Source organism: Halichoeres trimaculatus, unplaced genomic scaffold (assembly GCF_033239565.1).
Source record: "Halichoeres trimaculatus isolate MK-OKI-2021-1 unplaced genomic scaffold, fHalTri1.1 fHalTri1_scaffold_21, whole genome shotgun sequence".
NCBI classification, from domain to species: Eukaryota; Metazoa; Chordata; class Actinopteri; order Labriformes; family Labridae; genus Halichoeres; species Halichoeres trimaculatus.
In genome coordinates this window covers 6293736-6308754 of record NW_027437199.1, presented here as the reverse complement: position 1 = coordinate 6308754, position 15019 = coordinate 6293736, and the positions used below count along the sequence as shown (strand labels likewise).

Below are 15019 nucleotides of genomic sequence, written 5' to 3'. Positions count from 1 at the left end.
GAAATATTAAACAGGCACTGTTAGAAGACGTATTTAACAGGGATAACTACATACCCCTAACAGAAATAAATTTAATAAAAAATTCAGGTGCGATGTTATTATACTCCCATAGCTTTTACTTCATATGACGTCATCGTAAAACTATTAATATTTTCAAAAAAAAAAAATCTTCCATCTTTTTCTGTTTTGAGCTTGTTCTGAAAACAAAAAATGTTTTTTTTTTCTTTGAAACTATTTTAACGTTTTGGTAATCGAGCCTTTATACTGCCTTCCAGAGGTAAAATTTAGTTAACTCGGGTTAAATCTGTTAATTTTGATTGTCAGCGAAATTTGAATGAATAAAAACTTTAAATTAATTTCCAAGTTGTTAATTTTATCAGAATAAAGCTCTAAATATAATCATTTTTTTGTAAATGGTCTATTTCACGATAAAACAACGTTGGGATCCAAAGACTACATTACCCATAGTTCCATGAGCGATGTCTGATTGGCTGTTGACCGAGGTCTGTCATTTGACGTGATCGAATCATAGACTGTGGCGCGCGGGAAACTGCACTCCGTGTGATCGGGGATTTAACTCATTATCGCGCTGATTTCAAAGGATTTTCGACCGTTAAATCATGGATTTGAATATGTATAAAGGATCCTTTTAACAGCTTTCCTCATTCGGGTAGCGGAGCTTGTTTTCTGTCGTGTGGATGTTCTGAAACTAAACTTTAGGCTAACTGTTTTTAGCTCTTAGCTAAGGGACACATTTCTCAGTTTATGAGAGGGGAACTTTGAGCCGTTGGAGATGTTGGAGCATCCTGGGTATGAGGAGGAGAAGCTGCAGAGGGTCTCTGAGAAGCTGACCTGCAGGGAGGTCCAGGCAGGTATGCTGCTGTCACTCATGGGACAGGTGAGTCACGTGCCGCAGGAAACCTCACTTCGAGGAGGTTAGCTTCAGTTAGCATGCTATTTGTGATTACGCATGTGTCCCGGTGTTACATAGAAACAGAAATTAGCATTTAAGTAACATTTAGCACGCTTTATCCTGTAACCCTCTGTGTAGCATACTCTGTAACATGTTGGGACTAGCAAGTATTCTCCATGTGTTTTTGAATAAATTGTGCTAAATAATGACACAGTAACTGTCTTTTCTTACAATTAACTATTATGGTTCAGTGTTACCTGAAGAAAACACATCCTTAAAAGTAGCCCAACATTTTATATTGTGCTTTTTTGGCTAATTTTATGACAAAAAAAAAACACTCAATTTTTCTTTTACCCTGCTGGCGTCATAATATACACCATAGACATCTTAAAGCGTCAGTCTTTAATCAATAATAAACTCCTGTAGATGTGTTGTCATCCCTGTCAGTATCTGTAAATGTAACCCAAGTTAAAACTTTTAGAAGACATTTATATTTCTTATTTTATGTATTTCATTTTCTTCCTTTTTAGTCAATTTTTTTGTCTTTTATACATTGTGTATAGCAAAGGAAATGTTTCATTGTACAGGGAAACATGTTTCCTTTCTGCTCACATGTGACTGTAAGCAGGGTGTCCACGGGGTCTTAAAAAGTATTAAAAGTTGATAAATCAGATTTGGGAAATTAAGGCCCTAAAAAAGTATTAAAAAGTCTTAATTGTGGTTTTATGATGTATTAAATTTTGTAGATATTCAAGCTTTGACTCCAAAAATATCCATAAATATTTATTTCCTTCTTGCAACTGTCCCCTGATTGGGATGCTAAACATTTGGCCAATAAAGTTTTAAAATAGAGTAGAATAGAATAGAATAGAATTACTTTATTGATCCCAAACTGGGAATTTGTTGTGTTAACAGCAGAAAACGATGGAGTCAGTAGAAAAATACAAAAATACAAAAAAAAAGAAATATATACATAAAGACTGTAGTTACAATAAGATACAACAATAAAGATTTTGAGGGTATATTCACCAGCTATAAATTAAATTCTTTCAAGCTTTATTCCTTCTCAGCCTACATAATGTCTGTAAAAATGTAAACTACAACCTTTAAAGATGGGTTGCCAACAACAACTCAAAGTCGCGATAAAGTCTTTAAACTTTTTGAAAGGTTTTTAAAAAGTCTTAAAAAAGTATCGAAAACAACCTCAGGATTTTAGCATATACTCTGGTAAGTCACATTAAGGTGTCACCATAAATATCAATGTGTTGATAACCACCTGAAAACTACAAAAAAATATCAGTTTAGTTTCTTTAGGCCTTTCTTCAGATGTCATATTTATATATTTCACAGTTATATTGACTGTTGTTTTGTTTTGTTCTTACAGCCGCATCAGTACAGCTACCCATCCATCTTCATCTACGGTCACAGAGCTTCAGGGAAGAGTCATGTGATACAAGTTTTGATGCAGGAACTCGAGGTGAAGGCAAAAGACTTTCCTCCTACTTAATGATGGGATGAAATAAGCCGTACTGTGCGTCAACTTGACTTTAACATAAGTCCAGCCTCTAACAAAACAAGTCGTTGAATGGGATTCTGTAATTTAATGAAGATGTCTTCATGTCTCACTGATTGTCTTTCACTCTTGTCTCTGCAGCTGCCTCACGCCACCATCAGCTGTGTTGAATGTGTTTCTGTGGCATTGCTCTTTGAAGAAGTCCTGCTCTCATTTTTTGGCTCCGACGCCGCCTCGCTGCTCCCCCGCAGTCCCTCCCTGTCTGACTTTGTTCGCATCTACAGACAGCAGCGCTCCCTGTCTCCTGCCGAGCAAACCAGATACATCGTGAGTGCCGTGAAACTTTCACACTCAACCGTAAAATCCCTCCTTAAACACCAGAAATCTTTTAATCCATGACTCATCAGATGCATTATTCTCTGGATCAGCTCCTCTGTTGTTTGTTTCACCGTATGATCAGCAGTGATAACACATGCTAGCACATGCTAAACGAAGCTGCAGGTGCATTTTAGTGAAGACATCAAGTCTGATTTTTAGCCAGTGCACACTATGATGTGCCAGGATTAACAGTGAATGAATGAATGTGATTTTCTCAGGTGATGGAGAAAGCCGACCTCTTGAGAGACACAGATGCAAATCTCCTCCCTGCTCTCCTGCGCCTTCAAGAACTGGTGAGAAAGTTCAGCCTCCTCTTCACTGTGATATCTGTCCTGAGAGTGTTTTTATATCCTCCTGCTCTGTAAGTATGATAAAGAGAGATGAATGGGCTTGGGGTGAGTGGATGAGGCTGATTGGTAACTGTTCAGAAGGAGGGATGAGAGTTTTAATTAAGGACACCAGACACCAATTTAGAGATTCATTCTGTCACAAAACACACAATCTGAGAGTAAATGACATGAAACAGATGAATCTCAGGAGGAAGCATCATCCGTTTCCATGGAGATGAACCCTGAGTGACCTATCCGTGTCATTTTCAGGTGGAGGACAACGTCACTGTCATCCTGCTCAGTGAAATTGTCTGGGACAAGTTCAGACCGAACACGGGCTGCTTGGAGCCGCTTCTGCTCCACTTCCCCGACTACAGTAAAGGTTAAAACACACACAAACACACACTCAAAGGTTACATAAAGCCTTTGACAGTAACCCGTAACAGTGAAAAATGATGTCACACATGACAGATGCTGTGTGAGACAGGGGAGTGTACCTGTGATCTCATTCTAACACCTCAAGCAGCATGTTCAGATCATTAAACACATCCTTCTGTTAGAGGATGTGGATCACTGAGCTTCCTGTGTTAAATCTGTGGCTGGTTTAGAAACACACTCTCATTTATATGAATCAGAGGGTGGTGACGCAGTCTTCTGTGTCTTTGTAGGAGAGCTGCTGCAGATCCTGTCTCAGGACAGACATCCTTCATATTCAGCCGAGTTTTACTCGTCCTACATCAACATCCTGCTGGGCGTTTTTTACTCCGTCTGCCGGGACCTGAGGGAGCTGCGTCACCTGGTCAGACCCTCTAAAACACACCTTGTCGTGAATCAAACTGTCTATTGTTTAATGTTTTCAGCCTTCATCGTTGATCTCTCTTTTTGAAACAGGCTGCTCTCAACTTCTCAAAGTTCTGTGAGCCGCTGGCCGAGGGAAAAGGTAAAGCTAACAGAGTGTTTTGATTTCCTCAAAGCTGCATGTATTGATTCTTCAAAGTGATACTCCGGGATGGAACAAGTTGGGTCCTGTCACAAGGTTTAGGGCAGAAATTACCCCTACAGCAGTGTTTTTGTGCAGCAGAAGCCCAGGGCGCTCGCACCAAACACCCCCTCCCTGCTCCTCTGCAGGTTTCCTCTGCACTCAGACGGGGCCATATTTTACTTGACCAAAAACACAAATAAACGGACTCCCACTGAAAAAATCTGATATGGGTCTGAATTCACACTTTATTTAGAGAGTTTCTAGGCTCTATTCTCATCGTGTCGTAAAACAACGCTACCTCCGCTGCAGAGCCACAGCTGGCTACGAGGCGCTCGCCGCTTAGTGTATCAGTGGCGCGTGGCGTGCCAGATATAAACAAACGCAGGTAGTCTGCCAGGACGAAGAGACACGATGAGAACTAGAGCCTTATTTAGCGGTGTTTTTGTGTGAAAGTAACGCGCTGAAAATTCTCTGAATAAAGCATGAATGCAGACCAATATCAGATTTTTTTGGTGGGAGTCTGTTTATTTGTGTTTTTGGTCAAGTAAAATATGGCCCCGTCTGAGTGCAGAGGAAACCGGCAGAGGAGCAGGGAGGGGGTATTTGGTGCGTGCGCCCGGGACTTCTGCTGCACAAAATCACTGCTGTAGGGGTAATTTCTGCCCTAAACCTTGTGATAGGACCCAACTTGTTCCATCCCGGAGTATCACTTTAAGAGCTGTTAAGTGTCCGAATCATTTGGGGCACCACTCTATGTCATTTTTCTTGTTCCCTCACCTCGCTGATGTAACCTGAGGCGTCTTCAGCTGTGTTTCTGTTTTATCTCTGCAGTAAAAGAAACGGACACACACAAGCTGTGGAGGAACATTGAGCCTCATTTGAAGAAAGCCATGCAGACGGTTTACCTGAGGGAGGTGTCCAGGTGTGTGTTCCTCGCGTCAGGCTGTGAAAAAACAGGTGTCATGTTGTTTGCTCATGTTCACCTTTCTGTGTCTCTCCATCAGTCTGCAGTGGGAGCAGATGCAGCAGATGGAGGAGAAGGAGACAGGAGCTGTGAGAGGTACCAACACACACACACGAGCTCTGAGTGTGTCTGCTTTTATTCTTCTGGTGTGTGTGGATCATCTCACTGTGTGTGTGTGTGTTCTCTCAGGTTTATCAGCTCACACTCATGTTGAACTGCCGTACTACTCCAAGTTCCTGCTCATCGCTGCCTACCTAGCGTCCTACAACCCGGCCCGCACGGATAAACGCTTCTTTCTAAAGGTAGACGGATTAAGTTTTGAAAGATTCAACAGCGGTGAAATCTGCTTCTGAAGTTTTTATTTTAATCCAGATTAAAGGTGTAGAGAAGGAGAGTATCATGCATTGGACAGATTTTTAAGCCTTTAGGAAGTCTTTGATCTGAGGATGAGTGAAATAATCTGTTGGATGTCTCTGTTTCCTCTGACAGCACCACGGGAAAATCAAGAAAACCAACTTTCTGAAGAAGAATGAGAAGGTAAGGATCCTCACACGCACTGACTTTGATCTCTATCAGTGGACTGAGCACTTTAAAACACTCTATGTCTCTTTTTTAGACCAGTAACCATCTCCTTGGACCGAAGCCGTTCCCTTTGGATCGTTTGCTCGCCATTTTCTACAGCGTGGTGGACAGCAGAGTCGCCCCCACTGCCAGCATCTTCTCCCAGGTCTGGTGTCACAATCTGTGTCTGTGTCACATGACCGTTACATGTAAACATGTAAACATCCTGCTGTCACAGGCTCACCTGCAGATCTCTAAGATGGATTTAGAGATGTGTGTTTGCCCTCATCCTGAGGCTCTGCAGCTCTGTGGGCAAACATATGGATCACTAACAGGATCACAGGTCTCTGCAGCTGCAGCGTCCCCACAGGGCAGGGTTTCCTTCAGATGTAGTCGCTATCACAGGTTTGTTAGAGAGATTAGACAAAGGTTTAAACATCATCCCAAGTTACAGAGGATCTGTGTGTGAGTGAGTCGTGTTTATTACTAAAGATAATGAAGTAAGCTGTCGCTCCTCTTGTCGTCTCTGCTTCTCCTCACAGCTGACAGAGAGCTGAACTCAGAGTGGAAAAAGAAGGAAGGAGAAAATCAACTTCAAGATCCATGCCAAAATTCCTCTCAGTGAAGGGCCAAAAACGAATCAGGGTGGAGGGTCACGGGCCAAAACTTAACATTCATGTGGCAGGGCATGATCCCAAATATATAGCATAGTTGCGCAAAATAAAAACTCAAGCAAGTAATGTTGAAAATGAAAACACTTTTCTTTGCTGTGTTTCAAAGCATTAAGTTACTGAACATCCATATGGTACAAATACTAGACCTATGTCTTCAGAGGCATTTAGCGCAATATAACCTGAACAAAATGGGACACAGCATGCCCCTGTGAAACCAAAATAGTGTATTTTCCATCCTTTTAAAATAAGGAATAGTGATAAAACTGGACACCTGCTTTGGACCTTTTCCCCTATAAATGACCTCTGTATTTACATTAATTTATGAAGATTAAACTTTTTTAAAGCAGCGGCTTTCTTCCTACAAATTAGGCACACTGCCGTGTAATCAATTTCTGTAAAAAAGTTCTCAACTATTTTTTAACTTCCTTTTGTCTCATATGCTCCATCCCAAGCGTGACCCTGTATCCTCTCACTCTCTGGTCGTGGGCTTCCAGATTTGAGCTGACGAGACTAGCGCCACCCTACTCCAAATGTAACACTATGTTAATTTATGGCCAGGAGAGGAAGTGCAACAGTCAATAAGTGATGGATGAGAAATTCAGGCTGCTTACAGTGGGAAAATAACAGTGATAGTTGATAAAACATATATATATGTAAATAAATAAAATAGAATAAAAATTCAAACATGGGCAGTGGGCCAAAAAAAAATCACTCACAGGCCACCATATTGGACACTTCTGCCTCTGATCCTTTAGTGTCTCTGCAGCAGAGCTGAAAAGCTGAACCTTAATCATTAAAGCGTCTCTTTCTCTTTAGATCTCCTCTCTGGTGACCTTACAGCTGCTGGCGAAGGTCAGCCACGATGACCAGCTCGACGTCCCCAAATATAAATGTGCCGTGTCCATGGACTTCATCTGTGCCATATCCAGGTGTGTGTCCATCCGTCTTAATACTCATGGACTCTTTAAGAGGATCCTCTTTCCGTGCGTTACTCACCCGTTCAGGATGTTTGTTTTGTTGTCTCTGCAGGACGGTGAACTTTGAGATTGTTAAGTATCTGTACGACTTCCTGTGACACTGCAGTGGAAAAGAATGATGAGACGCTGTAACAGTAAGACCCACAGGGATCAGACAAACTGAGGTGCTCGGTGTGGAGGTGTGGAGGAGAACTCATCCAGTTATGTCGCTGCCCCCTTGTGGACAGAAGTCTCTGTGCTACAGAATGAGAGAGACTTAACTGTGTTAAATGTTTACATTGTATAAAATAAAAAAAACATATTTACCCTGCAAATTAATATTTGTTTTGTTTTGTTTTGATTTTTTTTTGTTTAATTAAGCATTTAAAAAAAAAAAAATCTTTTTTTTTCTTAGCATTAGCTGCTTAGTCTTTTTAAAATAAACTTGTTACAAGCAATTCAGACAACATTTTTGTCTTCAAATAACTTTGAATAAGACATTTTTCTGCACAGGACAGCTAAATGTGGCTCAATTTGGGTTCTGAGAAGACGTTTCTAAAGAAAGTAAGACAAAATCAGTTTTTTGCAGTGCTCCCATCAGGTTTTAAAAAAATATTTGTTTTCGAATAAAAGTTATTACTATTATTATTATTATTATTATTATTGTTTTATACCATCATAATTATTTTATTTTTAATTTTTATTTTAAGTATTTTTATTATTATTATTATTGATATTGTATCATAACAATTATTTTATTATATATTATTTTTATTATTTCATTTTATATTATTATTATCATCATAATTATTTTATTTTATTTTACTGTTTTATTATTATTTAATTTTCAACATTATTATTATTATTATTATGTCATTTTATTTTCATTTAATTTTTTATTATATTTTAATTTTATATTATTATTATTATTTTTTTTATTTTATTATTTATTTTTATTTTTTCAATTTAGTTGCTGTTGGCTTTGACGTTAAACCCTGCACCACATACATAGAGGCTACCGTCCTCAAGACAGTTGTCTTTCCTTCTCTCCACTCCCCACATTTCCTGATTTTCTGTAGTTGTCCTGTCTAAAAAAAGAAAGGAAGCCCAAAAACCTTTCCTCAAACTCACAAAGAAACACTGGAGAGAGTTTAATGTAGAAACAGTTTAATAGAGAGTCAGTAACAAACTATAAGGTGCTCTTTATGGAGCCTGGAAGCAGAGGCTGGATACAGACAGGTCGTTAATAATGATGATAAAGTTAAAAGGGTCTACTAATATAAAATATGGCTTCACATGAAAAAATATCACACGTCCTCGTAGCTGCTCTAAGCTACTTGAACTGAGCCTGAGCGATAAAGCAGTCAGCTGATATTAAAGCATCAGTATTGGCATAGCACAGATAAATTATTATTGGCCTTTAGGTTCCTCATGTGTGCCCGTATCAACGCTTTCTACCCAGAAAGACCGCGCTCAGGCTGGCTAGAAACGGTGTCATTGGGTCATTTGTCCTGCAATGCGGGCTCCGACTCCGAAAGTTTCATTCAGAGACTCTTCATGTCCGGGCAACAAATCAGGGATTGGCAAACTCTCCTCCTTAAATCTGAATATATTCAGGTTTATTAATCCCATTTCTGTCAGGCTTTACCTAATTTACGGATCTTAATGTGTTTTAATAAATGTTTTATAATATTTATTGATCAGTTTTACCCATAACTGAGTCAGACGCTGAAAGTCATCATGTAACTACTGCAGATACCAAACTAAAGTAGATGATAAATATCTTTAAACATCCAATAAATCCCCTGCTGTGACAGATTTACACCCATCACTTTTCTGCCGTCTTCCAACAGAAGGCACCAGTCACACACACACACACACACACACACACGCAGACGCAGACAGCTACAGAACCAAGGGCCAGCATGATATCTCAGGAAACGTTTCTAAAAGGCCAAACATTTGAGATCCTGCACAGAGTTTTTGGAAACTTTGACCCTTGAGCCTTTGACTTAATCACATTAGGGATGTTAATCTTCGTCAGAGCGTCTTCCACCTGCAAACTTCACAGACAGGAACCTCTGAATGAGGGAATTTGATGCAGAGAGACTCAGTCCTGGAAAAATAAAGGATTTGGAAAGCCCGGCGAGCCTGTAATTGCAGCTCTTCTCCACTATCGGGCTCCTTGAACCGTGCCGGTGTCTGGGTTAGTGGAAAGTCTGAGGGATCATCCCTCAGGCCGCGGTGGCCTTGGAAGAGCTCAGCAGCTTTAACAAGGACAATCAGCAGTTGGCAGAGGTTGGCGGAGTCGTCCAAATGCAGTTACGGTGCATGCGTGTCGCTCTGTGGGGATTCAGAGGGAGCAGATGTCTCTGTTTGAGGTTCACCGGTGATAAACGCCGCACTTTTAACCTCAGAGCCTGCAACAGGTCGTGGTTTTGGTCAGCAGAGGCGATGCTCTGAGGGTCAGGCTTCGATTAGGAGTGGGGGTGAGGCAGACAGATTGGGCAGATCCTAAATGCTGTGCCTCCGGTTGTGGATCATAGCCACGATGTGGGTGAGGTCCAGACTCTTTATCATCACTTCCATGAAGTCCTCGTCACTGCGGGCGCCGGCCACAAACTCCTCCAGGGAGAGCTCACCTGTCAGGGGAAGAGGTCTGGATTTAGTCTCCAGTTTCCATCGTTTGAAATGACATAAAGTCTTCAGTCATAATCACTTGATGAGATCACACAATAGAGGCCGAGCTTTGGTCCCCTGTTCGAGTTACACACCAGGAGAATGTTTGGCAGCATTTCTGGAAAACAAATCACCAGAACGCTCCCAAGTTTGTCTCTAAACCTCTGAGAGGGAAGATGAGGCTGTGATGTTTTAAAGAGGATGCTCTTAAAACACATTGACAAGAATAATGAGGTCGAGATATAAGCAACAGACACTGCAAAAAACTGAAATCTTGTCAAGTGTTTTTGTCTTATTTTCAGTAGAAAGTGTCTTTTTTTACTTAATATGAGCCACATTCACCTGACCAGTCCAGAAAAATGTCTCATTTTAAGTTATTTCAAGACAAAAATGAGGTCTACAGCTCTACAGTTTCCTTTAGAAGACACTTTTGTCCAAAGTGATGTTCAACACAAGCAAGAATTTAGTCAGAAGGAAAACCTAGGTAGTGCGACAACAGTGATACAAGAATTCACTAAGCTGGGTCTGAGACTTTCTGACTCATTCTCCCCCTGAGGACAAAGAGGAGAAGGGTCAGATTAAGGACCTAAGTGTCCCCTGAACAGATGAGTTTTCAGACATCTCTTAAAGTAGAAAGGGACTCTATGGATCGTATAGAGTTAGGTAATTCATTCACCATTTGGGAACAACAGAGGAGAAGAGTCTGGCTAGAGATTTGGAGCCACGCTAGGCTGGGAGCACCAGGCGTCTTTCACAAGCAGAGTGTAGTGGGTGAGAATGTGTGTAGACCTGGATGAGGTACCCCAGGTAGGCAGGAGGTCTGAATTGCTTGGAACAAGTTAAAAAAAATTGTCAATGAAAAGAGAAAAGTTACTTGTATTACGACATTATTCTAGTTTCAAGCTAACAAATTTTTCTTGTTCCTTTGGCGAATTTTTTTTTTTTGTTTTCTGGACTGGTCAGGTGAATGTGGCTCATACTGAATCTAAAAAGAAATTTTCTTCTTAAAAAGGGACAAAAAAAAACACTTAATATGATTCCTGTTTTTGCAATGTGATGCTGCTGTTTTACATTTTTCAACTTGAGGTCACCAGCCAAAATTGTGGACAAACTGCGGACAAATCTTCTATACTTTGGTCAGACTTTAAGACAGCTTGAAGGCCTCTGAAAAGTGTCAGCAGAAGCCACAGACCTGGCTGTTAAATTTCAACATCTTTGGTGAAAAGCTTCAGGGTTTTATTTTGTTCCTCAGCCACCCACAGTCTCCATCCTAAGCTAAGGACAGCTCTGAGGCTGATGAATGCCTGAAAACCATCCACCCACATCCGATTTCTGTGTGTGTGTGTGTTCAGCTGACAGAAAACCATCTCACCATCTCCGTTGATATCAATCCTCTCAAACACTCGGTTGGTGAAATCCTCGGCGGTCTGTTCTGCGTTGTCGCTTCCGTTGATGGCACGAATGGCCTGCGGGGACAGAACCGGATCAGTGTGTGGACCTGTCAGGAGGACCCAGAGTCTGAGCTGAAGGAGAAACATGATCCGTACCTTTATGATGTTGAGGAGCTCGTGTCGGTCGATGCAGCCGTTTCCATCCACGTCGTAGAGTTTGAAATACCAGCGCAGCTTGTGCTCCATCTTTCCTCTCATCACCAGGCTGAGAGCAGCCACGTACTCCATGAAGTCAATGTACCCGTCCTGCAGACACAGATCAGACTCTGTGAAGTCAGTAACTCCAAAAAAACTGAAATCTTATCAAGTGCTTTGTCTTATTTTCAGTAGAAAATGTCTTTTTAGACTTAATATGAGCCACATTCACCTGACCAGTCCAGAAAAATGTCTCATTTCAAGTTATTTGAAGAGAAAAATGAGGTCTGAATTGCTTTTAACAAGTTTAAAAAATCTGCCAATGGATCAAGAGAAAAGTTACTTGTAACAAGCAATTCAGAGCTCATTTTTGTCTTGAAATAACTTGAAAGAAGACATTTTTTCTAGACCAACCAGTTGAATGTGGCTCATATCAAGTATAACGTGACTAATAGGACTTAGAATAAGACAAAAACACTTGATCAGACTTCAGTTTTCTGCCGTGTGTGAAACCCTCCGTGTGTGACCTGAGGAAAACCGGGGTGGAGGATTATTTCAGGGGAGTACCTGCTCCATCTCAGCCCCGTGTCATTGTCTCCCTGATAATCTCATAGTTTTAATCATGCAGAAAGATTACCGCTGCCTTTTGTAGGCTGACGGGAGCCTAAGTTTAGCCGTCCTGCTTTCCAGGAGGCCACATCCTCCGCTGACCCTGTTGGACGCTGCAGGACTCTGATTAAGCCTCGCAGGATGGAGACGGTTTCCAGGACTCCACTAAACCTCCTGTACTCCTTTTTTTTTTTTTTACTTTACAGATGTGTTTCCTTATGTTCTAAAACCTTAAAACTCTGTTTCTTCCATGTTATGCAAAGAAACCCAGCTGCAGACCACATTACTCAACTTCTTTTATCAGCTTTACCTGTGACAGTTTATCAATTAATCAATCAATTAACCTTATTTAAATTGCCAAATGTGGCTCTAGAGTTAACCTTCGAGGTGTTTTCCAGATCAGAGGCTTTTTAAATGTTGCTCTGTGGCTCAGAAAGTTATAAATGCTTCACAGTTTTTGGATCTTTAGTTGCAGATTGAGTCTAAAACTCAGGTTGAAGATGTCACCTTGAGCTCTGATTGGCTGCTGTGTTCGCTCTGCCTTTGGAAGACCCAGTCACCGCTCGTTAAACAATTACCTGACCTACAGAAATAGTCGCTAACCCCAACCTGTTTCCAAAATATGGCCTCTGCAGGATGGTACGCCATGCTGCTGTGCTGTCATAGCTCAAACTTTGACATATAACAGTTATATTTTACTTTGCACACTGCAAAAACTAAAATCTAATCAAGTGTTTTTGTCTTTTTTTCAGTAGAAATTGTCTTTTTTAGGCTCAATATGAGCCACATTTACCTGATAAGTCCAGAAAAATGTCTTATTACAAGTTATTTAAACACAAAAATAGTCTTTAAATAACTTAAAACAAGACATTTTTCCAAACTAAGCAGCTAAATGTAGCTCATATCAAGTATAAGGAGACAAATTTGACTTAAAATAAGGCAAAAACACTTGATAAGATTTCAGTTTTTTGCAGAACAGCTCCGCTTAAAGAAACTACACAACTGTATCTCCTCACGTGAGCAGGTTGACTCTTTGTTCCAGAGCCTTCTGGACATTTTTCAGCATTTTAAACGAATAACTTGTGACTTTATGATCAATCTGAGTGAGAAAAAGTCAAATAAATTAAAAAACAACAATCCAAAACCTGTGAATCAAACACTTTGGCTCCTCTTGGACCTGATACTGATGCTTCCTGACCCTCAAACGCTGACAAAACACATCTGCAGCTTTATAAAGTTATAAAGATAAAGATCTTCCAGCTCCTTATCTGTGCTTCAGTTTTTATTCTCATGGTTAAATGTGTGTAAATGAAGGCAGCAGGTAGAGGAAACAATCCCTCTTTAATCTGTTGACCTGTAAACACCACAGGCTGTGATAAAGACAGAGGAAGATCAGAGGACGCTCCAGGTGTGTTTCCAGCTCAGAAGTAGTTTATGAATCAAGTTTTAAACACACTTTCCTCTGAGCACATGTTCATCTTTATATCCCCTCTTCAAACAGCAGATCTGTCTCACCTTGTTCATGTCGAAGGTCCGAAACATCTGCTCGATGTACGCGTTGGCCTCAGGATCCAGACCCCTGAGCCCAAAGAACAGCTTGAACTCGTGCAGAGTGAGCTGTCCTGAAGGACACTCCGTCATGAATTTCTTGTACCACAGGTGCATCTCCACGGCCTGCAGGTCGTCCACGGTGCTCCCTGTAGCGTTCCCCATGTCTGTCCTCCAGCTGAGTGAGCCTGCGAGCTGAAGCTGGAGCCTTTAAGCAGCCTGAGCGGGATCCTCTCAGTCCAATTGGTCTGCTGTGAAGTGCAGGAAATCCTTCCTCTCTGTCACACAACAATGGGACTTAGGGTGAGGATAGCAGCTGGCAGGGGCCTTTTTGTATCTGTTTGTCTCCTACGTGTCCTCCATGGCTCTAATCACAGCCTGTAATCCAGGCGAACAGGACGATAAGCAGCTTAATTGGCCAATTAAAAGGGCAGCCCGATTGTTCCGTTTCCATCCATGATAACCTGAGAGGTGCTGACAAACAGAAAACAGAGCTCATCCTCATACAGAGACACGGGGCACCACCTCTGCACCAGGCCCTGCACGAGTCGAGGTCCTTAGGTTTGAAATTATCCTGGAGATTTGTTCCTTTTAAGACCCAGTGTCCGCATATGTGGACATTACATTTCTGCCTCCAGACCCATGATGCTTCAGTTTTTTAAACTTTGAGCAATTAGCCACATTTGGGGACACTTCCCACATCATCTTTTGGTAAAATCAGCAAAATTACACCCATTTTAGTAAAAAAAACAACACATTTAAGTACAATAACGCTACTAACAAACAACTAATTAAGAATTCATAACACGAATTATCAAACTTCCCATACCACGACCAAATTGAGTTATTTTACTTATGAGGTCTTACTTATCCCAAATTGCAATGTGAATTTAAAAAATGCACACAAGACAAAAGCTCGGGTCTTAAGAGGCTAAAATCACTTTTCAAACACATCTTTAAGTTTGCCTCCATAATTAAAATACAAATATCTGCTTAAAAATATGCCTAAAATATTCCATTAACTCTTCTCTTTTTTAATATTTAAAATGCAATTTTATTGAATTTATTTAATTTATGTATATATTTATTTATTTTATTTATTAATTAATTTATGAAATTTTCAATTTTAGCAATTTCGTTGTACTTGTTACAATTACAAATCAAGTTATATTCTATTTTATTCTATTATTTTCTAAATTACTTTTTATCTTCTTTAGTAATTATTTTGTAAGGAGATTTTTTAAAGCTGAATTATTTAATTTTTTTCTTGAATTTTCTGAAAAAAAAAATCTCCTTTTTAAATGCTAAACTTCTATTAAAGCTCCTG

The 15019-nt window shown here is 40.4% G+C and overlaps 2 protein-coding genes across 2 annotated transcripts; one reads left to right on the top strand and one right to left on the bottom strand.

Moving 5' to 3' along the window:
- The first annotated feature begins 475 nt into the window (after positions 1-475).
- orc5 (origin recognition complex, subunit 5) lies at positions 476-7597 on the top strand. The gene is made up of 14 exons (XM_074698385.1): positions 476-898; positions 2298-2390; positions 2568-2753; positions 3023-3097; positions 3404-3515; positions 3802-3932; positions 4025-4073; positions 4947-5037; positions 5120-5175; positions 5269-5381; positions 5569-5616; positions 5696-5806; positions 7131-7243; positions 7344-7597. Exons 1-14 carry the CDS (start codon positions 794-796, stop codon positions 7387-7389), a joined length of 1329 nt encoding a protein of 442 aa, XP_074554486.1. The 5' UTR covers positions 476-793; the 3' UTR covers positions 7390-7597.
- Positions 7598-8515: 918 nt separating this feature from the next.
- Positions 8516-13857, bottom strand: guca1aa (guanylate cyclase activator 1Aa). The gene is made up of 4 exons (XM_074698364.1): positions 13660-13857; positions 11497-11646; positions 11322-11415; positions 8516-9912 (listed from the first exon to the last, which is right to left on the bottom strand). Exons 1-4 carry the CDS (start codon positions 13855-13857, stop codon positions 9785-9787), a joined length of 570 nt encoding a protein of 189 aa, XP_074554465.1. The 3' UTR covers positions 8516-9784.
- Positions 13858-15019: the final 1162 nt, after the last annotated feature.

Bases quoted from the DNA above. Each gene is read 5' to 3' on its own strand.
- guca1aa (XM_074698364.1), bottom strand. From the start codon at position 13,857: ATGGGGAACGCTACAGGGAGCACCGTGGACGACCTGCAGGCCGTGGAG. The intron at 11,647-13,659 runs GTGAGACAGATC...CTGTGTCTGCAG, and splicing joins GGACCTTCGACATGAACAAG to GACGGGTACATTGACTTCAT. The intron at 9,913-11,321 runs GTGAGATGGTTT...TTCCCCTGACAG, and splicing joins GATTGATATCAACGGAGATG to GTGAGCTCTCCCTGGAGGAG.
- orc5 (XM_074698385.1), top strand. From the start codon at position 794: ATGTTGGAGCATCCTGGGTATGAGGAGGAGAAGCTGCAGAGGGTCTCT. The intron at 4,074-4,946 runs GTAAAGCTAACA...TTATCTCTGCAG, and splicing joins GCCGCTGGCCGAGGGAAAAG to TAAAAGAAACGGACACACAC. The intron at 5,807-7,130 runs GTCTGGTGTCAC...CTTTCTCTTTAG, and splicing joins CTGCCAGCATCTTCTCCCAG to ATCTCCTCTCTGGTGACCTT.